At 35.9% G+C, this 24566-nt stretch overlaps 1 protein-coding gene across 2 annotated transcripts in view; it reads left to right on the forward strand.

Moving 5' to 3' along the window:
- The first annotated feature begins 8396 nt into the window (after positions 1–8396).
- Positions 8397–24566, forward strand: part of LOC127431808 (matrix metalloproteinase-16-like) — an 88294-nt gene continuing 72124 nt past the window's right edge. For both annotated transcript variants that reach the window (XM_051682377.1, XM_051682378.1), the window contains exon 1: positions 8397–8826. In XM_051682377.1, coding sequence (XP_051538337.1) covers positions 8716–8826 — 111 coding nt within the window. In that variant the 5' untranslated portion in view covers positions 8397–8715. The remainder of the gene's footprint in view (positions 8827–24566) is intronic.

Here is a 24566-nt window from a genome sequence, read left to right on the forward strand (position 1 = left end):
CTGTGGGGAATGTTTTCTTAACACACTTAGGGCTTGTTAATGCCAATCAATCACCGCTTGAATGCCACAGCCTATTTGAGTATTGTTGCTGACCATGTGCATCCCTTCATGGCCACAGTTTATCCATCTTCTAATGGCTGCTTCCAGCATGATAATACATTATGTCACAAAGCAAAAGTTATCTCAAACTGGTTTTATGAACATGACAATGAGTTCACTTCTTCAGTGTCCTTCCCAGTCACAAGATCTGAATCCAATAGAACACCTTTGGGATGTTGTACAACGGGATATTTGCAGCCTGAATGTGCAGCTAACAAATCTGCAGAAATTGCGTGATGCAATCATGTCAAAATGGATTAGAATCTCAAAGGAATCTTTCCAACATCTTGTTTCACACTTTGCATGTTGCACAAAGTCCATGCATTGGACCCCTTTTTGAAGACTTTAGGGGATTTTCTATCATTTTTAAATGTGGTTGTCATTTCAAAAACTTTTCAAAAACAGAGTATACATGGCCAGAGAGAGTTTTTCTGAAGGTGTTTTGCAATATAAAAGCAGGGCGTCAAAAAGTTTTCTTTCTTGTTGTCTCTTTTTAAAAATGTTTTGTCAAGCATTTAATTTATCAGGGCTTTTAGATGTGCATCACAAAATTGAAAGCTCTCCTTATATCCATTAAGGACTCAAGACATCTGGTGATTGTAAAGTTGTGTCCATGGAAATACAACCATTTAATCGAGCAGTTAATATCCCACACCCATGAGAATGTAGGAAGCACTATACAATCTTTCATTATTAATAAAAAACACAGACCATCCTGCTGATGTTTTTCTCTGGAAGGATGTGAAGATTTTATGGATGCTAACTCAATTTGTAATACAAAGAATCTTAAGCTATTGCCTGGAGTGCTGGTCTGATCAAGGCAAATAAATGCATATTGTAACTTCTAAAAACCTAATGAATGAGATGGTAACATTTAGTGTTGGGGAGTTGTTAACTAAAAGTCGCGACGCTACTAACTTAACTAAAAGGATTGTTATCCAAAAATTAAATTCTTTCATAATTTAGTCACCCTTATGTTATTCCAAACCTGTATGACTTTCTTTCATCTGTGAAACACAGAGAAATACATTAGGCAGAATATTAGTCTCAGTCACCATTCACTTTCATTGTATGGAGAAAAAAAAAGTGAAAGTGAATGGTGACTGAGACTAACATTCTGCCTCACATCTCGTTTTGTGTTCCACAGAAGAAAAACAAAAGTCATACGGGTTTAGAGGGTGATTAAGTGGTAGGATTTTGGGGTGAACTATCCCTTTAATTTCACCATCGAGCAAGACAATGCATCAATCTACACTCTCTTAAACTGCAACAGCAAAAGTGTGAGTGTAATTGGCTTCAATTTAAATTTTAGATCTCAGTACCATTCTGTGCTGGATGTGATTGGTCAAGCTGACAAACTGGGTCAGCCTGTCACACTTTCACTTTGCATTTTGTGTATTTTGACTTCTGAGAGCTGTTCATTTTCTTAAGCACTGTTAACAGAGTTCTTGTAATAGCTCTTGTAAACTCCTGCTGAGTCTGAGTTTAGTTGAAAACTGCTGTATTTTCAAATCCAAACATATACAGGTGATGTACTGTATATAATTTTGCATTTGTTAAAATACTCTCCTATCCCAGCTTTATATGCAGAGACAGTAAGGCATTTGTAGGTTGATTGATACGCATTAAATCTTTAGAATAATGGCATGGCACAAGAGGACTTTATATTTCGGCCAAACACACCCTGGCACTTGCAGCAGGGACAATAAGTCTCACCGCCCTCATTTACCCTGGCCATCTCTCTGAGTTCATTCCCCCTCACAGATGGTGGAAACAGAACCTGGGAGACACCAGACTTACTGAAGCAGTTTTGGTTTCCAGAACTCTGACCATCCGTCTTTTGACATCTGCGGTCATGACAACAAACCTCGTTCACCCACTGACATATGCATAGTGACATGGTCAAAGACATACACACGGATAAAAGCTCACCAAACACACTCACTCATGCATGCCCCCTTAGGCCTGTTTCACACTGTACAAAAAAAGTAACACATTTTTTCACCTGCACACAGACACTTTCTATTCTGTAAAGCTGTCTGTATCCAGATGATTTAAGCAGTCTAGATTCTGTACTTTTAGGGATTGGGTTCCGTTCTATGTACACTATAAAAAAAATAATAAGTTGAGAAAACATTTTTTAGGTTTTTTCAACTCAAGGGCAAATTAGTTGTATCAACTTAATTTATGTTTGTCTATGCTTTTAGTTAACTAAATAAATTAAGTCCAACACACTCAGAAATATCAGTGATTTCTACATGTTCACCCAAGTTCAATAAGCTTAATTTTTTAAGCTTTGAAATTCTTTGTTAAGCAGCTTCTCATTTCCATTAAATTTCATGTGTCAACCCCTTCAAAATACTGTTTAGTTTGGCTAACTTAAATAGCAATAGACATCACTAAACCTTTCATAACAGTTAAATCAATTTGAAAACTGAAGAAACTTCACTAAAGCGAGCACTTTTTACAGCAAGACATCATTAAAGCACTAAAAACCAAAAACAAGAAGCATCTACTGTATTAATTATAAATAATAATAAGTTACATGTACTCATATGTCACCATGCTTTGACCAAAGACACATAAATAAATTTAAGCGCAAGGGATTATGGGTATTGCCTCCACACAAATTGCTTCTCCAATTGGCATGCTCAGTGGCAGATCCATAAATATAAAGTTGACAAATCTTTTTGACCCATTAATTTTCAGGACTTTTCCATGACTACTGGAGAATATTCTTAAGAATCAAAATCACACATTTTAAATTGCCTAATAATTCCTGATTTTCCATGTCTGTGGGAGCCCTGGCCTTAACTGACTTACTACAGTAAACATGAAGTTTTCACTGCACAGACTCAAAGTTTCTACAGAAAATCCTCTAAATAGACAATCCTATGCAGTATATTTAGTGCACAATAGTGCATTGTTGTCAACTGTTAAGGTAAATACAGCAATCCAACATTCTGACCAAAATGTCACTAATCAATATTTACATAACATAAATAAATTACATTAAATAAGAAAATATTCCTTGTCAAAGTATCAAGCCAATCTAGCAGTAATTGCACTCTAGTAGCAGTGATAAGCAGATTGAATTATTCTGCCACAATTCCTCAGTGATCAGACTGAGCATGCTCAAAAGACTGCAAGTTCTACCTTCAAGACAAAACTTGACATTGTATGTTCTTGCTGTTTAAAATTGTAAGTTGATCACACTGAAAGGCATAAAAGTTGAACTTGTTGATTTGTTTTTAAGTAATCTCACCTTTTTCTACATTTGATAGTCCAATCAACTTTTAAAATAGAGTTTGCCTGTCAAAATGGAAGTTGGATTTTTTTTACAGTGTAGATTAAAGGAATGTTCCAGGTTCAATATAAATTAAAATTAATCGACAGCATTTGTGGCATAATGTTGATTATAGGCATGTCATAAAATATCTATATATTGATTACTGATCAGCACGTTATTTTGTCATTAAGTTTTTGAAGCATTGATATATTAACATAAGCCGATATTTAAATTAGAAGCCTAATTTGTGTGCTTTTCGATTCAATGTTCGATTGCCTTTCGAATGTTTGCCTTTCGTTTAATATAGTCTAGCGTAATATCGTTTGGAGACCAGAAGAGGTTAATATAGCATTTACTGCACGTAATACTGAAGGACACATGGATGTGGTGCAGGACAGGTGGCAGTCCAAAGTTGTGAGTCACCATGCACACAAAAGTTACAAATGTTTTTGTACTTCTTCAAGAATAAACAAAGTGAAGTTTTTGCAGGTTAGTGTATGAAACTGGTGTGACTGCGCAAATTGAACGATTAGAAATTCTGATGTTTATTATGCAATTTCTCTGTATGTAGCCTTAAATAGGATTTCAATCAAACTGTCAAACCACAAAAAGACATGTAACTGAAAATACAAATAAATGGTGGAGGAGTTTAAATTATTTTCTGTGGTAATCTTATTATACTACAAATTCTGTTGATTGGGCTTTACTTGTACTGAATACAGAACATTATTTTAAGTGATTCAGAAGTAAATGTGGACCTCCTCCTGTAAATTATATTTCACAACGATCAAGTGTGTAATAATTCTAAATGGCTAACTCCTGTTTTTTATTGAAAGTAATATTCAATATAGTATCCAAGGGTCAAAATTTAGCTTGTTGGCATTGTCCTGTTAGCCCCTACTGGTTGGATCTGGAACTCCACCATATGGTGCCAAAAAGCATGTTTCCCCAATTTTTTTAAAAAAATAAAAAAATCAACATGAAAATCGTATATTTATGTATGTGCAGTGTGAAACAGGCCTTAGTCTAACACGACATAATACACAAGCCCGTTTTTCCTCCATGGATGACAGACATTCCATAAATTGTGGCTGACTTCTTGGAAGAATGTCATACGTGACTCGACTGTGCTTGAATGTTTAATCACATTATGTAAATATCGTGTTTGCTGTGCTATTGTGCATATTAGCTGGTATTGGGTTATTTTAAAACCACATCTGTCCTCTGGAGCCTTTCTTTTGTCACAGCTGGACATTAAACCAGACTTTCATAAAACCAGACAATTTAAACCAGAGGTTGCATTGTGTTTAAAGCGAGACTTGGACATTATTGGTATGCTGATGTTTAGGGTACCTTCACTGGAGCCATGAGCGACTTCTGGCTTTTTTAAACATCTGTAGGGTGTGACCTCTGTTCGACCATTTGGTCAGACTGCAGTTTGTAACTGTCAGCAAGTCTGTTTGCTTTTGCTGGATCTATAAGGCTTAATCGAAATGACATGCTTCTCAACCTGTGTCTGTCTGTCTTCATTTTGAAAAACAAAGTGGTGCTTGTTAAGGCAAGAATTATGATTGCTCATACAAAGGGATATGGATCTGAATGAACTCTCAATAAACTTTGGTCAGACATGAATGATACCTTATCATGTGGCTTGTTGAAGAGAGGGGTGTGTGTTCTTTTACTTTTCTGATCAAACTTACAATTTTGCACATGTTGGAAGATAAAATAGATTAAAATAATTCCATAGACTTACATTGAAGGAGGGACTTGACCCCTATCTACAGACCAGAAGATCATAGAGACTTAGGGGTGGGCTCTTTTGACTTGGGTCAGCAAGTAACCATCTAGAAACCACCAAGCAATGCCCTGGAAACCACCCAGAACACCCTAGCAACTGCCTGCAACAGCTTAGCATCACAGGGTGAATCTACTGTAGAAAACTTAAGAAAGATAAGTGAAATCAGATGCAAAAGTGACGACAAACAAAGCTGTAATTATTCACTGAAATATTTGCTGCTAATATACAGTTTGATAATCCTCTGTTTATTTAGTTTTTCAAGCAAATCCACAAACTCTGCTAGTGACTCTCATTGTTTGAATCTCTTTCACGTCATATTTTAGTCACAAGAATGATATTGGCCAATAAATACACACGACAGGTGCCCATCACAGTTGCCCCACTCAACAGGTCTTTAGAGGTAAACCAAGACACAGTTGTTACATTGTGTAGGAGAGGAAGAACAGAGCAGGTGCCATGATTTCAATCCTGGCATTTACCGTTGACACGCAATAATGATGACATCCTAAACTGGAGAACTCATTTCAGCAACCATCTGTGCCTCTTTCTCTCTTTTTCACTCTCTGACCATTTCTAATTCTCTTTGTGCTTGTTCTGTCTCAAATTCCTCTCACTCTTTTGTGCTGTAATCCTTGGAGAAAGATGGAAGACTTAATGGTTTCCATGACTGGTTAGTCACCATGTAACCTTCTCTGTGAACATCACTTCTAATGTTATAACTGCATCTGCTTCCGATTCAGAACACTCCTTCTGCTTCCTTCACAGATCGGCCAAAAAATTTTATGAACAGGCGTCACATTTGTGCGACCCATCATGCAGCACTATTTTAAAATGAAAATTCTCTCATCATTTACTCACCCTCATGCCATCTCATATGTGTATGACTTTATTTTTTCTGCAGAACACAAACGAAGATTTTTAGAAGAATATCTCAGCTCTGAAGGTCCATACAATGCAAGTGAATAGTGACCAAAACTTTCAAGCTCTAAAAATCACATAAAAATAAGCCATATGACTCCAGGTGGTTAAATCTATGTCTTCAGAAGCGATATGTTAAGTGTGGGTGAGGAACAGATCAATATTTAAGACCTGTTTTTTTAACTATAAATCTCTACTTTCACATTCTGAAAGTGCACATCTCTCATGCGGTCAGTGCCGTTTATGATGTGTGGTTGGAGTTTTACAGATGTTAGTGGTGTATTCCCATCTTGTGTGTGGGTTTAGAGTGCATAGGTGATTCCCTGCGGCCCCAAGCAAATTGAAACCTCATCAGATGGCTGTACCCTGCTGCTCTGCTTTTGTTCCCATCGCATTTGCCTCTAAATAGAAAATCATTGATCTGTGACATTAAATCTGATTTTCACCTACTTTTTGGCCTTGATGTGTGTGTTTTTCCATTGAGTTTATTTGGTGACAATGATTTTGGAATGATCCACCATCCATGTAAAAGTGGAATACACCCCTGACACATTGCACCTTTATTAGTGTATTTAAATAAATTGTGTTAAGTTAAATTTAAGCAAATTTGAGGATGAATTTAGCATACAAACAGAAGTTTGTACTGTTCATTTTTAAGGGTTATATATTGTAAGGCTTACTATTGGAGCTGAATAATAAAAAAAAGACTACTTATTGTTAACCACAAACAAATACAATATCAGTCACTGACAAGCCTTTGCTGTACTTGAAAAGTGGGGATTTTGTGTTTTTTCTTGCCTAGTTGTGATTTCCTATGCTTTGCTTGATGAACCCATGAAAGAATGGTTAATATTACTGCCCTCCAGTGGACATGAGTGTTCCACTACATGTTACAGTTAATTCTCAGTGAAACTGTCATACTCTTCATAACTTCTAAACATTCTTTCATCGTGTGAGCCATCACATGCAAAATGATCCATTCAATTATCAAAATCTGTCAGACATACATGTATATTCCATAAATATCTATAACATGGAATGTTTGTGATGTCTGCTAAATCTCTGGCCAGACCAACAAGAGCGACAAGATGGGACCAAGAAGATGGGAACTTGTAGTGTTACATACTGTGAGGAGGTACAATTTATTTATTTATTTATTTTTTTGCAGAACTACTGCAGGTTTTTTCATTGTTGCGTTTTTTTTTTTTTTTTTTTTTTTTTTTGGCATGGATGTTTTTTGTTTTTTTTTGGCATGGATGTCATTTTGTGGCAATTTTCTGTTCACTATATATGAATTTACATGTAAGAAATGTGTAAAAATTGACATGCAAATATGAATTTTCTGTTAACATGTAACACGTTGCTCCAAAAATACATTTACTGTATACATACAAATGTGCATATCCTTTTTCTGTGTACTACAGTATTGTACAGTACTGACTTTCCCCAGTAAACTTTTACCTACTGTTGAAATCGGTATCTAAAAAGCTCAGTGTGATACACAATAGCATTCAGCTAGACAAAACTGACATTCTTGTATAGTACAGTAAGCAGTCAGTGTCAACAAAAAAGTGGAACAAAAATGAAATTTGTATATTACAAACATTTCCAGGTATGGTTTGACAGCCATGGTGAAAAAAACATCTAAACATTTTGACCAGTATGACTCACATGATGACAAAAAAAAAAAAAAAAAAAAGAAACTTTTCATTTTGGTTACATTGGCCATTTTACTGACACAATAACTACTGTGCACAATGTTTTGGGTGAGTTACTACATTTTGCAGACATGCAATAGAGTTGTGATGTCCCATAAAACAGTTGTGACAATTGCACTTACAGTTTAGAGAATGTTAAGACTGTTTCAAAAAAATGATCCAAAGTGATTGAGAAAAACTGCAAAAGTAATGGATGATTCAACCAAGATGTAAATGCAGCAAATAGGCAAATAAAGAATAAAAATAAACATAGCTATAAGTAGTATGAATAATAATAATAATAATTTGTATTATTATTATTATTATTATTAAATTGTATCAATCATTTGTTTACAATTATTGACATAATTTTCTGATATAAAAACAGAAGGAGATAGATAGATAGATAGATAGATAGATAGATAGATAGATAGATAGATAGATTATTATTGTTATTGTTGTAATTGTTGTTGTCTTTGTTGTACAGCAGTGTACAGTGTGGTGTTGGGTTTCTGATTCAGGATTCCGTGACGTTGTTCTCTCTGTATTCTCCGCTGAGGAGCGCAGCGCGCATGCCTAGACGGGAGAGGTATGGTTGAAAACTCGCAGTCCATCGCACTGAGCAGAAGAGGAGCAGCACAACTAAATGTGACTTATCTGAGCATCATTACATCTGCGCCTCCGGGAGACGAAGACGAGACGCACTCTGAAGGAGAACACAACGCGATCAGAGCCTCCCGGAGTTACATGATATCATTATATATGTCTACAACATCTCTCGCGACGTGTCGACTGTTTGTTTCTCTCTAATGTTTCCAACCATCTGAGACGAGGGGGATTTATTCCTTCTATTGTTCTTTGCTTTTCATTGACTCTTAATAAAAGCAGCCAAAAACGAATAAATACGGGTCATTATGGTTTTGTTAACATTGCATAATAGAAGAGGGTTGAATTGCTTGTGCGTGCAGTTCTTGCTGTGGATTTTATGTGCGGTGGACGGAGAGGAACAGCAATTCAGTGTGGAGGTAAGAGAAACAGAGAGGAGATGATGCTGATGTCCTTCACATCTCTATATATAAACCCTCCGCTGGATTGAGACAGCTTGCATGAAAACTACTAATGCAATTTAATTAAGTTAGCATTTGCACATCTAATAATATAAACCCCTTACAACAAATCAAATTAAAGTTTACAAAATGCACAACAAAAGAGTATGCAGAAGGAATTCCTTAAATGACATTTTGTCTGAAGACTTTTTGGTGGATGTTGTACCATTTGGTTTTTATGACAACTCAGTTCAAACATTCTAATGAAATCATTGTGTTGTTTGATTTAAAAGGGTCTGTATTCTTGTGTCAAAACATGTCACGAAGTTTAATTTCATGATTTAATGTATCACACGGAATCTATGTCCACTCAATGGGGTCACACTTTACATTAGTGTTAATGTTACAGTGTAATTATTATGTAATTACTAAGTAATAGCCTACAAATGAACAGCATGGTCTTAATATATATTTTTTTAGAAAAGCAGCTTGTTAATATGCTCAGTACTATTATTATTAAATGAATTACATTTGCATGTAATATGCATAAATACACTCTGTAATGTAAAGTGTTGCCAATTATGATTTAGCATCAATGACCACTAAAATCCTGAGCAAATTTATTTAAAAACATATTGAACTGCTTGTTTAGTTGTACCACTGACTTATTGTGCTGCACAATAACTGTGTCAGTGCCGTTACTTATTTTCTTCCTCGGCAGGAAAGAGGGGTTTTAGATTTCCCGGCTAAAGAGTCCCATACACTTCCATAATTCCAGTCCAAGAGCTTGCATGCTTTGTTTTCGTGCTGCTCTCTCTCTCTCTCACACACACACACACACACACACACACACTCACACACGCACACACACAGACACTGAGTTAGATATGTAGAGTTGATCTTGGGTTTGTTATATTGGCACCATCTAACTCACGAGAGGGCAGAATAAATCAGCTCGACATGACTTGATATCCGGCCAGAAACTGAAGGAGTCAACCTGTCATTACAGCCTAACTATTGTAACGGTAAACATACTGTTACAAATAAACTTTGCAACAGTTTGAAGAAAGCTTTTCAAAGCAACTCTGTCTTTGAAATGTGCCAATATTATAAAAGCCTGCTGTGAATTTACAGTTGGTCAAAAGTTATGCTCAAGCGAGACAGCTGTTTGTGTTATTTGGAATACTGAAGTGTGTTCAGGGTAGTTTGCTTCTTGGCTTACAATGACACAAGCGCTAAATTGTATTGCAGAGGCAAACCGCCTGTTTATGAGTTTGACAGCTGTGTCAGATGCTCTTTATGTCTGCAATGAGTCTAAAATCTGTGGTAAGGAAAACAATAGGTCAAAACCGCCTTGAATTTTCATTTTGACAACATCATTATTTTCATCTCTCTGAAGATTGCTATTTTAGACAGTTGAAGATTAGAGGTTTTAGCAGCAATCCTTGAACATTTTATATGTACTTTAAAGTCCCCAATTCACCATGTATTTAAAGGTATATTCTGGGTTCAATGCAAGTTAAGCTCAATTGACAGCATTTGTGGCATTACCTTGATTACTGCAAAAAACAATTTCAACTCATACCTCCTTTAAAAAAAAAAAAAAAAAAAGCAAAAGTGGAGGTTACAGTGAGGCACTTACAATGGAAGTGAATGGGGACGATTTTTGGAGGGTTTAAAGGCAGAAATGTGAAGCGAATCATTTTATAAAAGCACTTTTTTAAATTCTTCTGTTAAAACGGATTAAATAAATCAAAACTTTTTCGCTGGATAGACACAAAGACAAACTATAGTCCAGAAAGGATTTCAGCACCTTTGGTACATTCACACATTTTCTTTAATTCAGTCCAAGCATTTTGATGAATACAGATATTTTCTGAGTTTAGCGAACCCTTGAATGAATCAACGTTCAATCTGCCAGGGCAAAAGAGTATACAGTAGAGAGACAGAATGCTTTTTCCACTTCTCTGATGTTGTAAATGGACAGTGATGTAAAAACAAATGTTTATTGGTGTGGCTTGGCTCATATGCTCTGTTGGTGCAGTAGAGGCACAGGTTTATATTGGTAACTTCCTGCACTCACACGCATACAGTAGGGTTGTAGAAGGATAGGATGAGCCTCTGTGTTTTTATATGACAGATCTGGGCATAAGTGAGTGTTTAACCTAAATCTGTATGGTTTTTGTTTGCGGAGCAGCTGTCCGCTGACATTTTGACCTCTTAGAGAGACTGAGGTCAAGAGACAATTGGTCACTGGGCCACAGCATCACCACTTACTTCCTGTGCCCTGTTAGTACTGTTTTGCCACAGTGAAATAGACATATTTAAAGGGATAGTTCACCCAAAAATAAGTGACTCACCCTGTATGACTTACTTCTGTGGAACATGGGTGAATCCCTTTAAATATGCCTTCATAGTAAAACGGTACACTGTTAAAAATTTCTGTAAATTTACAGACGAATTCTAACAGCAGTCTACTGTAATTCTTAAATACAACAGTTTGCTGTAAAAAAAAAAAAAAAAAAAAATTGCATTCTGGGAGATAAAGAGCAGGCTCATTGTGAATGTCAGTATTTGATGAATACAGTAAAAAGCTGCATTTGAGCTTTACATTAAGTGTGCTGTATATTTGCAGTAAATTGCTGGTGAAATTGCTGCCAGTATTTTTCTGTAAATCTAAGAGGAAAGAGGACATTTTTTACAGTGTATGAGATAAGCATGAGTAATTCTTTTTTATTACTTTAAATGTTCAATATACACATTCCCATTACAGTAGACAATGTCTCTCTCTCTCTCTCTCTCTCTCTCTCTCTCTCTCTCTCTCTCTCTCTGTGTGTGTGTCTGTTTCTCTCTGTGTGGAGAGAGACATTATTTATAGTGTGTGACAGACAGACAAAAGAAGGATTTAACTAGTGTGCAGTGAAGGCAGTGAGGTGTGCTATGAAAGAAGCCATTGACAAACTATTTGGTCTTTGAGAGAGCCAAATTATTAAGAACTGACAATGGACATGTAATCTTTTCTTGGCGGTTCAGCTCTTTCTCTGTATGTATTACTCTCTGGAGGTCTTTATGAGCTTTTCAGTTGAAGAATGGTCTTCCAGAATGAGCGGAAGAGTTTTCTCTTGAGGACACTACTGATTTATTTTTTAATTAATAAGTAAGATTTATTAAATGAAAAAAAAAAAAGTATTAATATAAATCGTTCAAATTATAGGAGCGTTATTTCATTCATTGTATAGATTTAAGCTATTATGTATTGTGTAAAATGCACGCAAAAGCTACAAAATAACATTCTTGCGTCAGAGATGTCAGTCTCCGAAAAACGTTATTGTGAACAGATAAAGCTCTGTCACACCTCTCAGACAAAGGCATGTTCTCTCAAGAATGACATGTTTAGATGGTGTTTTGTCACTTCATATAACATGATGTGTATGTGTGTGTGAATGAACAGGTGTCAGTGATAGTTCAGTTGCTGTCTTTCTATTTCAATTAAGTCTTTAATCTTGTTAATGTCACATTAAAACTTGTATGAAAAGACATAAATAGTTTTATCTGTTGTGATGGACAAAGTGTGTCGCCTCCAACACACAAGTACATAGTGTATGTACTGTAGACCTTGGCGATAAAGCTAAAGAAAACCTTAATATTTTTCAGCCTTTTGGTGAAATGAAATCTATATCTTGATATTTATGTATTTACTCTGTAAAGGCTTAAAAAGAGTGATTGGAAGAACCGTCATTTCATCCAAACTGCCATTGTTGCCAAATAGATTCAAAATGTCGTTAAAATTATCAAGGCATGCTGCACCGTTTTCCACTAAATGAACACAAGAAAGATCACATTTCATTTAGATGGGCATCAATAGGCTATGGAGCGCACAGTCTGGTTCCTGTAATTAAAATCCAATTCATTTTTTTTCCATTGGGGAATTGATTACTAATGATAACTAATACAACTTTAAATACAGATCTACCATAAGCTCCGAGGTTGTTAAGTGATGGTATATCCTTCTGCTCAAGCCATCAGTCCACTTTATTTCATCTTCATTTTTAAGTCATGTTTAATATTAGAATTTCTTGTGAAGAAGTCTGGCTCCCATGCTCAAGTCATGCTCAAACTACTTATATATTAGTACTGTATATATATATATATATATATTGCAATGTAATTTATTTATTTTTTTATTTTTTTATTTTACACTTATAATCAACAACTTTAAAGCAATAGTTTTATTTTTTGCAGTGCTAAATTGGATTGTTGTTCATTCCCTCATTGAAGACGTTAAAGGAATATTCCAGGTCCATTACTAATTAAGCTCAATCGACAGAATTTGTGGCATTATATTGATTACCACAAACATTTATATTGACTTGCCCCTCCTTTTCTTTTAAAAAAGCAAAAGTCTGGGTTACAGTGAGGCACTTACAATGGAAGTCAATGGAAGCCAATTTTTGAACGTTAAAATACTCACTGTTTCAAAAGTACAGCCACAAGACATAAACAATATGCATGTTAACATGATTTTAGTGTTATAAAATCACATACTAACATTTTCTGTTTAAAGTTATAGCCAATTTTACAACTTCCTTGCCATGACATGTTGCCATGACGATGTAATTCCAACAAATCCTAAAATTCTAAAGTGACTGTAAAAATGACAATTTGAACAATTTTACAGCTCAAATAATGCATGAGCTTTAACAGAATAATTAATGTAAGTGCTTTTATAAAATTATAAGCTTCACATTTCTGCCTTTAAATGCTCCAAAATTTGGCCCCATTCACTTCCATTGTAAGTGTCTCACTGTAACTCAGTTTTTTGCTTTTTTAAAAGAAAAGGACGGACAAGTAGAAATAATTTGTTGTGATAATTAACATTATGCCACAAATGTTGTCGACTGAGTTTAACTTGTATTGAACCCGGAATATTCCTTTAAGTGCACAGCCTTTTTGTCTGATTTTCAAAAATTTTGATTTACCTCAGAGCTAGTTGGTTTGGTTCATGACTTAAAAAGAAGAATTTGATGAAATCCCTATGAAAATGACCGGGAAATACACTTCCGTAATAAACAGCAATACATGGTAATAAACAGCAGTATAAACCTGCATGCATTTTTACTAACACATTTCAGTAAATGAGAAATGCCATTTGGAGACTTCCATAAACATAGAGATGACTAAAATGAATCGTTGAATTAGAGTTTTGAATCGATTAATTGAAATGGACAGTCCTTCCAAGGCAGGACTGCGACTTTAGTGTTATGACACACACTTTAGGAAATGTAATGGGCATATAAAAATATATTAAAATCATCACAATATCTTCAATGTTGCTTAATTTCATATTGTCATCAAAATCATCATGAATATATCTTGAGTATCTATCCATCACCCAGCCTTAACTATATGGCAGTGTTTTGGGGTTTAATAGGTCAGACTAGATCTGTGCTGAGTATTGGGTAAAAAAGCATATTACATATATACTGTATAGCCTTGCTTTCCTTTGGATTTTATTTATTTATTCTTCTTCTTTTTTTTTTTTTTTTTTTTTTTTTTACAAGCTACTAGCAACACAATTTTTTCATGCACACTTATCTGTCAGAGCAGCACACAGCTTCAAAAGAGGACACAATGCGAGTCCCATCCCATAAGCCCTTCTCTTCAAATGTTTATTTTTACAAGCAGCTGTGAGGTTGTGTGTAATGCTAAGTATCGTGTCCATAGCGGCCCAACTGTACAGGTTCAGTCCTGTATTTCTTACTGTTCAGCTGATCTGATCGCAGGAGAACCCATTGAATAATGGAGACATTTCTGTGTGAAGCTTTTACGGCTATATTTCATGTCTTCTGAAGCCATACGATAGCTTTATTCACTTCCACAGCTCTCAAATCTTTTCGTGCATATTTATATTCAAACTAGGTGCATTAAAATGCATCAGGTTGGATGTCAGCAATGCCAAGCATCATTGGTTCTCCTATGTCTTGTAAACGAACGTTGAAGGGTCTTCAGTTAACATTGACTTAAATTATAGTCTGTTCCTCACACAAAGCTATTGACTTCAGAAGACTTGAAATACTGTGTATGAGTCATATGGTACATATGATATGGTGACGTTTTTGTTCTTTTTGGAGCTTGACAGTCCTGTATGTTTTCATTGAATGAAACAGAGCAGTGTGAACATTCTTCAAAATACCTTCTTTTGTGTTTTCCACAGAAGAGGGTGTTCATGTTTAGGTGAACTATCCCTTTTAACTGTAATGTGATTACAGTTGTTGCCTTTGTAACAGTAGCCAGCTGGTAAGGTAGCTGTGCAGTGTGTAAATCTCACTCCCCTGGCTTCAAGAGGCACACTTCAAGACGACTGACACTAGGGGCTCTAGCCTCCTCGTTAGCGCGCCTGCCACCCATGCCGGAAAAGCTGGTTTGAATCCCATTTGGAGCAGGTTGAGCAGGACTGGTTACAGTGGTGCTGTGACCTGGATGGGAGTGAGGTTTAGGGGGGTGAGTGTAACAGTAGCCAGCTGGTAAGGTTGCTGTGCAGTGTGTAAATCTCAATACTGACACTAGGGGCTGTAGCCTTTAGCCTCCTCGTTAGCGCGCCTGCCTCCCATGCTGGAGACCCTGGTTCAAATCCCGCTTGGAGCAGGTCACGCAGGACTGGTTACACCTTTACGCACTACTTTACATTGCTCCCCAATGTGTTTGCATGTATGCATTCTGTTCCGACATTGTGTCATTGTGTGCTGTGTGCATTTCCAGGAGAGATCGAAGTGCTCTGTGCTTGATGTGGCATGTTGCGTTCACACATGGTCTCTCTGATGTCAGTTTGGCTCTATGCGTAGAGCAGATTTCTGCTGGGGAGGGGAGGACACATCCGTCTGTTTATCTGTCAGAATCCTGCTGAAGAACAGAGCACACCAGTGCTACCCAAACACAGTTGCAACGTAACGTGTGGCGCTGCCTTTATGCAATGTCAATTTCTAGATTTCTTACTCCCTGGACATTTTCTTTCTTACTTTCTCTGGATTTCCTTCTGTCTCTCTTTCTGTCTCCCTCACGCCTTCTCTCACTGTTTTCCTTGGCCTAATGTTAGTGTGTTGAGAGAGACTGTTACTCTTCAATCTTTTATGGCACAGGTGATTGTTGGTGCTGAATAGATGCACTTTGGGCTAGCAGCTCTCTTGAGATGTTTGGGGCTTTTCTTCTGTTACTGTGGGGACCTGGAAAAAATATCCCTACAGCTCAGTGACTTGACAGACTCGGGTGGATGTTCGGAATGGCATACTGCTATACTATGCATACTTTTTTCAGTTTGTCACATTACTATACCTATATTTTGCCAAATGATTTTTATGTGGCTTGTTGTATGTAGAGCAGCAGTGTCCTGGTGATATAAACACTTCAGGCACTACAACAATGAATTTTATTCACTTTCACAAAAATCATGAGTAAAATGGCAGATTGTCTGTTCGTCCTGTTTCTCACACAATGATGTCTTATGACATCAAAACACTTTTTCTATAATGCATTACGTGGCAATACATTTTAACATTTACATTACATAACCAACTACATTTAGAAGCTTGTTTGAGTACAATCAAATTGCACGGTAGCTCAACTGAGCGTTGCACTTGTGATACAAAGGAACTGGGTACGAGTCATGAAGAGCACATTAAGTCAACAAGTGAACTGAAAGTGTCATAGAAGCACCAAAAAATTATGTGGTTGCCTTATCAATTGTGTTTTTTTTATCTCACATTTGCTTTTTATGACACTATCAGTTAGGTTTAGTTTTAAGGTTTAGGGTAAGGAGGTAGGTTTTGTTCATTTAAAACTCGATAGAGCATTAACCTTAAAAATCTCATTTGTTTTGGCTGAAAATTTAGCTTGCTTTTAGTACCAAACAATGGACATTTCACCTCAGTACTGCTACAATACTTAGAATGAACTGCGCAGTATTATTTTGCTAAAATGTTATCACAGTCACATAAGTTTCATGAGATCAGGCTGAAATTTTTAGCATGACTTACTATTCGATTTATCTGCCTAAAGTTAGGACACATAAACTGATTGAATTTATAATTTCTTATTGATAATTTTATCATTTATTTCCAGTATGCAACACTGTCATGATATCAATGTAGCAAACTACTGTATATTTATTGTTGCATACTGCTTCCAATACAATTAAAAAAAATAGTAGGCAGTATGCTATTGATGATGGTGATCGACCAATATAGGTCATTATAATACCAATATTTATAATACAGTATAATGACAGCACATGAGATGTACACAGTTTTACTGGAATAAAATGGATACTTATTTTACACAATATTTAAGTTCCAAAAAATATAAATTATTTGTTAAAGATTTAATTTTACCAAAACATTTTTTTTAATAAATAAAGAAAATTATCTTAAAAAAAAAAGAAAAAAAAAAAAAAGAAGAAGAAATTATTTATTTTCAATTGACAAGGCTGTCAGTAATCAACCAAGCACATGGTTATTATCTGGTGTTGATATTCTCAAAATGGCCAAATTTCAACTGCTTAATAAGCCTGATTTAAAGGGATAGTTCACCCACATTTTTTTATTCTCTCATCATTTACTCACTCTCATGCCATCCAAGATGTGTATGAACACAAATGAAGATTTTTAGAATAATATTTCAGCTTTGTAGGTCCATACAATGCAAGTGAATGGTGACCAGACCTTTCAAGGTCCAAAAATCACATAAAGGCACAATAAAAGTAATCCATACAACTCCAGTGGTTCAATCTATGTGTTCAGAAGCGATATAATAGTTATGGGTGAGAAAAAGATCAACATTTAAGTCCTTTTGTACTATAAATCTTCTCTTTCACTTTCACAATGTGAGATTTATAGTAAAAAAAAAAAAAGGATTGAAATATTGATCTGTTTCTCACCCATGGTGATTGCATCACTTCAGAAAACCATGCAGTCATATGGATCTTAGTTTGTGTTCAGCAGAAAAAAGAAAGTCATACACACCTGGGATGGCATAAAAGTAAGTAATGATGAGAGAATTTTCATTTTTGGGTGAACTATCCTTTTAGCGATCTTCCACTAGTATGCAGTACATACTGAGCAGTATGCAGTATGCTAGGATTCCACTATGAACTTGTAGAAATAGGCACAAACCTCTCTCTGGGGGGATTCAAGGGAACAAAGTGCAAATGAATAAAAAATGTTTTGTTTGGACGTGGGATGAGAGGTTAAAAGCGTGCCAGATCAGTTACAGAACTGTGATATTCTCTGAAATTTGGCCAAAACAGTCGGCAGCCGTTGAAAGAGGGCATGAGACGGACGGGGTCACCATGGAGATCCCATGTGTGATATGACAGTTTGGTATGTGTCCCGATGAATAATTTAGTATGTGTGAGAGCAGATAGCAGGCAGAGATAGCCCTTACCCACACACTTACACTTACTTGAGCTCAAGTGACGCAAGAGATCCATGTCTGGTGTCACAGCTGAAAGAGACAGCAGTTAAGTGCCACTGTGTGAAAGAGTCTGTTTTTAGTATAGACACACACACACACATCATAACACTAATTGTATAGAGGCAGCACTTTTCCTCTACCAAAGTTAAATTACACATTAAAGGGATAGTTTACCAAAACAAAAATTAAATTCTGTCATCATTTACTCACCCTCATGTTGTTACAGTGAGTTTCTCTCTTCAATGGAGCATAGAAATTTTAGGCAGAATATTCACTTTCATTCCATCTTTTTTTCCATCCAATGAAGATGAATGGTGACTGAGGCTAACATTCTGCTTAACATCTTCTTAAGAAAGAAAGAAAGAAAATGACATGAATCACCATTCACTTTCACTGTAAAAGTGCAGCTCAGACATTCTGCATAACGTCTTCTTTTATGTTTCATAATAAAAAAAAATTAAATGGGGCTAATATAAGGATGTGTAAATGATGACGAAATTTTTATTTTGGGTCAACTATTCCTTTAACCAAGACACAACCAAAGGTTTCTGTAGTAAAAACATAATGTAAGTTTATTTAGATAGAAGCATCTGCTAAATGAATAAACATACATCTGCCTAAAATACACCTGTAGTCCCAAAAGTAATTTTTCTTTTGGCACACAGTCAAAGCACAGAGGCAGCATTCTACATCCTTGTTGTGGTTTTTAATGGCTTCATTCTTCTTGAGGCTGAAACAAATGCTCCCAAATCCAAATCTACCACAGAACACACTCTCTCCCTCTAGAGGTCCCCTGGGGTAACTAACATAAGTCCTCAGAAAACCTTTCCCTCTTCTCTGCCTTAAAGGCACAGTAATCTCGAAACAAAATAGAACAGAAAAGATAAAAGCAAATATCTAAATTCTACACTTTCATGCTTCAACAAATAATCCATAGCTGAAAAGAATCCTCTTAAAATTACATGATTCTATCTGTCTTTACTGCATTTAATGTGGTGGCACTGTTCTGAAATTAAGTGATTGATATGGGTATAAGGAAACACTGACCTACAGTACTGTATGTACATCAGCTGTCTAACATGAGCCAATATAATAGGGCATATAAGGTATGGCAGGAAAACTGAATTCATTAATCAGTTAAAGGGATAGTACATCCAAAATGTAAAATTCTGTCATCATTTACTCACTTTAACAACTGCGTGTTGTTCCAAACATGAGATTCTTTCTTCCATGGAATACAAAGGATGATGTTAGAATGTTAGGGTTTTGTGTTCCTTAAAAGAAAGAGAGTCCTCTGTGGTTTGGAACAACATGAGGGTGAGTAAATTATGACAGAATTTTCATTTTTGGGTGAACTATGCCTTTAAAGCTCCATTAATCATGGAGCTGAATGTAAAACATGTCATAGAGCCAGACACAGATGTTTATCCCTCTCTTTATCTTTTTTCTTCTTTCGTTTCTATTCTCTGGCTAATTATATGTGGTGTGAAAAACAAAAAGAGAGAGAATGTATGTGGAGGGAGTTTAAATGGTAGTTAGCGTGCAGTAAACCTCAGATTCAGGGAGGAGAGCCATGCAGTGCATCTCAGGACGACTCAAACAAAGCCGAATCCCCACTGTCAACCTGACTGTCCTCCGGGGATCACATTTTTTAAACCCTCTCGCTCCATACATCAGCTCCTGATATAAGCCTGATATTTAAAGTCAACATGAAATCAATATTTACACAGTAAAAAAAAAATCCCGTTGCTTTTATAAAAAAATAAATAAAATAAAAAATTGGCAGCTGTGGTTGCCAGAATAATTATGTATAAATACAGTAAAAATGTAAACAACTTTACAGAACAACCTGTACATTTTACAGTTTAAAGCGGTTGTTTTTACAGTATATTTTACAGTGCAATACCATTGTTTATATTATTAAATGACAAACGTAATATATTCTGAACCTTCTGAAACTGTAAAAATCTGCTTTTCACTTTATAATGTATTGTTAATCACCATAGTAATTACAGAAAGGCACATGACACAAGAAGTTCATCTACAGTGGCCCTTCCAGGAGTAATGACCAATAAACATGTAGAGACAGTGATCAGTGTCACTCACACAAAGACAACACCATCAGGGTAACACACGTGAAATTAAAATTACACAATAAACATTAACTAAACTGCATCATACATAAAACAGAACACCCCAAAGTACATAACTGATATTAAAAATAAGAAGACACATAACTATTCCCATAAAATATAATGAAATGTAATGGGTCATGCAGGGAACCTTAATTTTAACAATAATGTACTGTAAAAAGTACATGTACTCTCTTGTTAAACATAATATACATTTTAACCGTTAATTATATGGGAAAATCATAGTTTTTACATATAAATGTTTTTATTTTTACATCATTTTACCGTAAAACTACATGTATTGTCTTTTTAAATATATATATAAAAAATGTATGTATATTTTACAGTAATTACTCGCTGATCAATTTATGTTTTTTTTTTACTGTAGCATTTTTACAGTCTTTTATAGTTAAAATTACGGATATTTTTTTACAGTTTTCCCTATTTCCTTTCGTAATACATGGTTTTATTGTGCACAGTTCATCAGTGCATTATATTCCAAAGAATAAACATGTTTGTTATCTTTCATCCAAATGTAATGTATTTGTTCTGAAAGGATTTCCAATTAGCTGGTGTCACTTAGGCCATATGTGCAGGGAAAATAATGTTAACCAACAGCCACATAGCTATTTTGGTATTGTTTTAGGCTACTGTTGTAGGTAACACAGCCTTTCTGAAATCTTGACAATAGTTAATGGGATAGTTTAATGCTGGTAAAATAGCAATTAAAACATTTCCATTGGGATGTCTTGATATGCTTTCAAGGATGAAATTGACCTTCAGCCTCAAAAAACTTTCTCAAAAGTGGGTGTTTCAGGAGGGGAGAAGAACTCCACAATTTACTGCAAACTTTAGCCTGATCTCATAAAAATTAAGTGACTGTGGCAACATTTTTATGAATTGAGATTATGTGGGTCCTTACACATATCGCAACAGTTCCGAGGTGAAATTTCCACTGCGTGGCACTAAAAGCCACAATCTTAAATCGACAAATCTGACCTGCCTACCCTAAACCTTAAACTTAAACCTAACCCATAGTGTAATAAAAAGTAAATTTGACATGAAAAATGCGATTTCTAAAACAATGACATTTTGTGGTCCTTCTATGACATTTATTGACTTGTGTACTCTTCAGGACTTGCACCCCCATACTTTACATTGCAAGTGCAATGCTCTATCAGTTGAGCTACTGTGCAATTTAATCACACTTGAACTAGTTTGTAAATGTAGTTGGTTATGTAATGCAAACTTTAAAATGTATCGCTTTACAAGTCATGCGCTATAGTTAAAGTGTTTAGATGTCATTAGATAGCACTGTGTGAGGAACAGGGCGAAAATGTAGTGTTTATGAACTGATAATCTGCAGTTTTACTCAGGATTTTGTGAAAGTAAATAAAAGTCATTGTTGTTGTAGCACCCCTAGTGTTCATTTCACCAGGAAATTTTCGCAATACGTACAACAAGTCACGTAAAAACCATTTGCAAAAATGTAGGTATAATGTTTGGCTGTGAGACCAGGTAGACAAACTCACATTCAGACTATATTTTGTTCCTTAAGGCCCTCTTTTTTCTTTGTTGAATATTTCGTTTCAGTCCAAATATTGCACATTACAAATGTAAAATAGGTTGTGAATGCTGTTTCATGTTGACTTTAAACATAACTGCAGAGTGTAAGATGATATCTGGCAACTTGTAAACCATCAGTATATGAAAGCAGTCATTTAGCAGATGTGTTTATCAAAAGTGAAGAGTACACTTATTACTCTGATGATCCCCTTGTCTTGCTCAAGGGCAAAGTAGTGAGACAGTACCTCAGTACTTGCTCAATGTGGGACTTGAACCAAAAACCTTCTGATCACAAGCCTTGAACTTTAGCCACTACGCCATAATGCCAACATTTTAAGCTGCGGCTGACCATGTTTATTTTTGCTGACAGGTTTTACCAAGATTTGAGGTCTTTCTCTACCTTTGGGGTTTTGGTTGAGGTTTTCAAACAAAGCTTTGAAATGGTTTGTCATATTTCTTTTCCGAAAAAAGTGTCCCTGAGCACCCTTACCTAACAGAGAAATGTAAAGCCTTGGGCGTAGACACTGGGCAGCAATAACTGTGTTGAATTGCGCAATGAAATAATGGTACCTCTGCACAATGTCACCCGCAATAATGTGACACACTGTTGTCCTGGTTTTGTTTCCTCTCCCTCATCAGGTCTGTACATTATGCAATGGCTCATAAAATAACTGTGTGTAAACCTGAACCTCCATAGATTCCCTTGGATCCTGTTCCAACATCAGATTAGGTTATGATATTTATTCATGAAGTAGGACATTCAGTGTCAAATGCCTGGGCTAGTTTAAAGCATGCTTCCTGCGCATGTAAAACAGTTGAAGATGATAACAGATTGTTTTTTTAGCTAACAGCATGCTGTGAGTGAATGGAAATTCATGATACGCAAGTGTACTGTTACACTTCCCTGGCCAGACATGCTGTCAGCCAGGGGTGAAGGTCAAACAGTAGTCATGGGAGAATCCTGAATAAATTCTTAATTAAATCCCTTATTTGAAATCAGTTTATTTGTATATGTGCAGTGGTATGGCTTTAGGACAGTGCTTCAAGACCCAGATTTTACATTAAACATCAAGTGGTACCCCAACACAGAGCCAAAACTGTATTGTATAAAAGTAAAGTTCCTTAAAATAAACACTGAAATTTATTATTGCATAGGCCCAACAATATGCAAGTGAACCTGCATTTAATGCAGTGTCTGTCGTATTTTCTTTAATCTTGTGTAGTTTTGGTCATTGTTTTTTTAAGGATGCTGGCATGTCATGCAACCTGTTCTGGTTGCAGCCTGGTCTCATGAACATGCGTGACTGTGGCAATATTTTAGCAAAACAAAATTACATGCTTCATTAAACGTTTAGCTGCTATTTCCTAGTGAAATGTCCAGCGGGGGGCGCTAAAAGTGAGTGAAATGGTGTCGTAATCAGACGAGGTTTTTCAGGTGAATATCAGTCGGGGGATTTAATGAGTAAAACGCACCACCCTAACCTAAAACTATAACCTAAACCTAACCAATAGTGTTTTAAAAAAGCAAATGAGAGGTGAACAAAACAGACATCCTTCCTTAACCAATACCTAAACATAACCGATAGTGTTATAAAATGAAATACGACATGAAAAGCAAATTTTTTGAAGCAACCACGTCATCTCATGTCGCTTCTATGACACTTTCATCTCACGTGTCATCTTGCATGCTTGACTGATCTTGAGCTACAGTCATCCGAGTTATATGTGCTAGAATGAGAACACATTCTTCATTCTAGCACACACAAACACCATAACAGCACACATCTGATAATTGTTCTCGTGACACATAAAGCATAAAACAACATGCTGTAAGTCCTCTGACGAGGGTGTAAAGAGGATGTGTATTGAGTGGTGTGTGTGTGTGTGTGTGTGTGTGTGTAGTGTTGATACAGTATCTTCATGTTATATTTAAGGCTCTCTGTCATCTTTTTTACACATCAACCTGAATATATTCCCTATTCTTGCTTGGGCTTGATAAATACTCTGTATTTCTTGTAAATAACACAAAACAGCTGTTTGTGTGTGTCAGTGCAGATGTGTTGAAGGGCCTTGATGCCTTAAGCCAGATCCAGCACTCTCTGATATAAGCACAAATATATCTTTTACATTATTTAACATGATTTCCCCAAGTAGGACATGGTTATGGATCAATATCTTTGTTGGACACCATTTCTATTAACCAATCAAATTTTAGGCCTAGGTTTAGGGTTCTGTTTGGCCTGGGGTTAGCAGCTACAACAACATTCTTATATCAAGCTATCATTTCCCATTGATTTTGGTGGTAGGTTAGGATTAGGGTTAGAACAGAAACATTTTATATGTGGATAAATCAGAGATAGGGTTATGTAAAGAGCTTGAGCAACATTTTTATCAACCAATCATTTCCCCCTGATTTTAGTGACAGTTAATGGTTATAGATTGGGTTCTGAATGTATTTGTTTTATAGGAATGTTTTTCCAGCACAAATAAAGAATTTTGATCCAAGAACATGTCGGACCTGGCTAAATCATGTCTTGTCTTTTATATGCATTTTAC

Source organism: Myxocyprinus asiaticus, chromosome 41, assembly GCF_019703515.2.
Source record: "Myxocyprinus asiaticus isolate MX2 ecotype Aquarium Trade chromosome 41, UBuf_Myxa_2, whole genome shotgun sequence".
In the NCBI taxonomy this organism is placed as follows: domain Eukaryota; kingdom Metazoa; phylum Chordata; class Actinopteri; order Cypriniformes; family Catostomidae; genus Myxocyprinus; species Myxocyprinus asiaticus.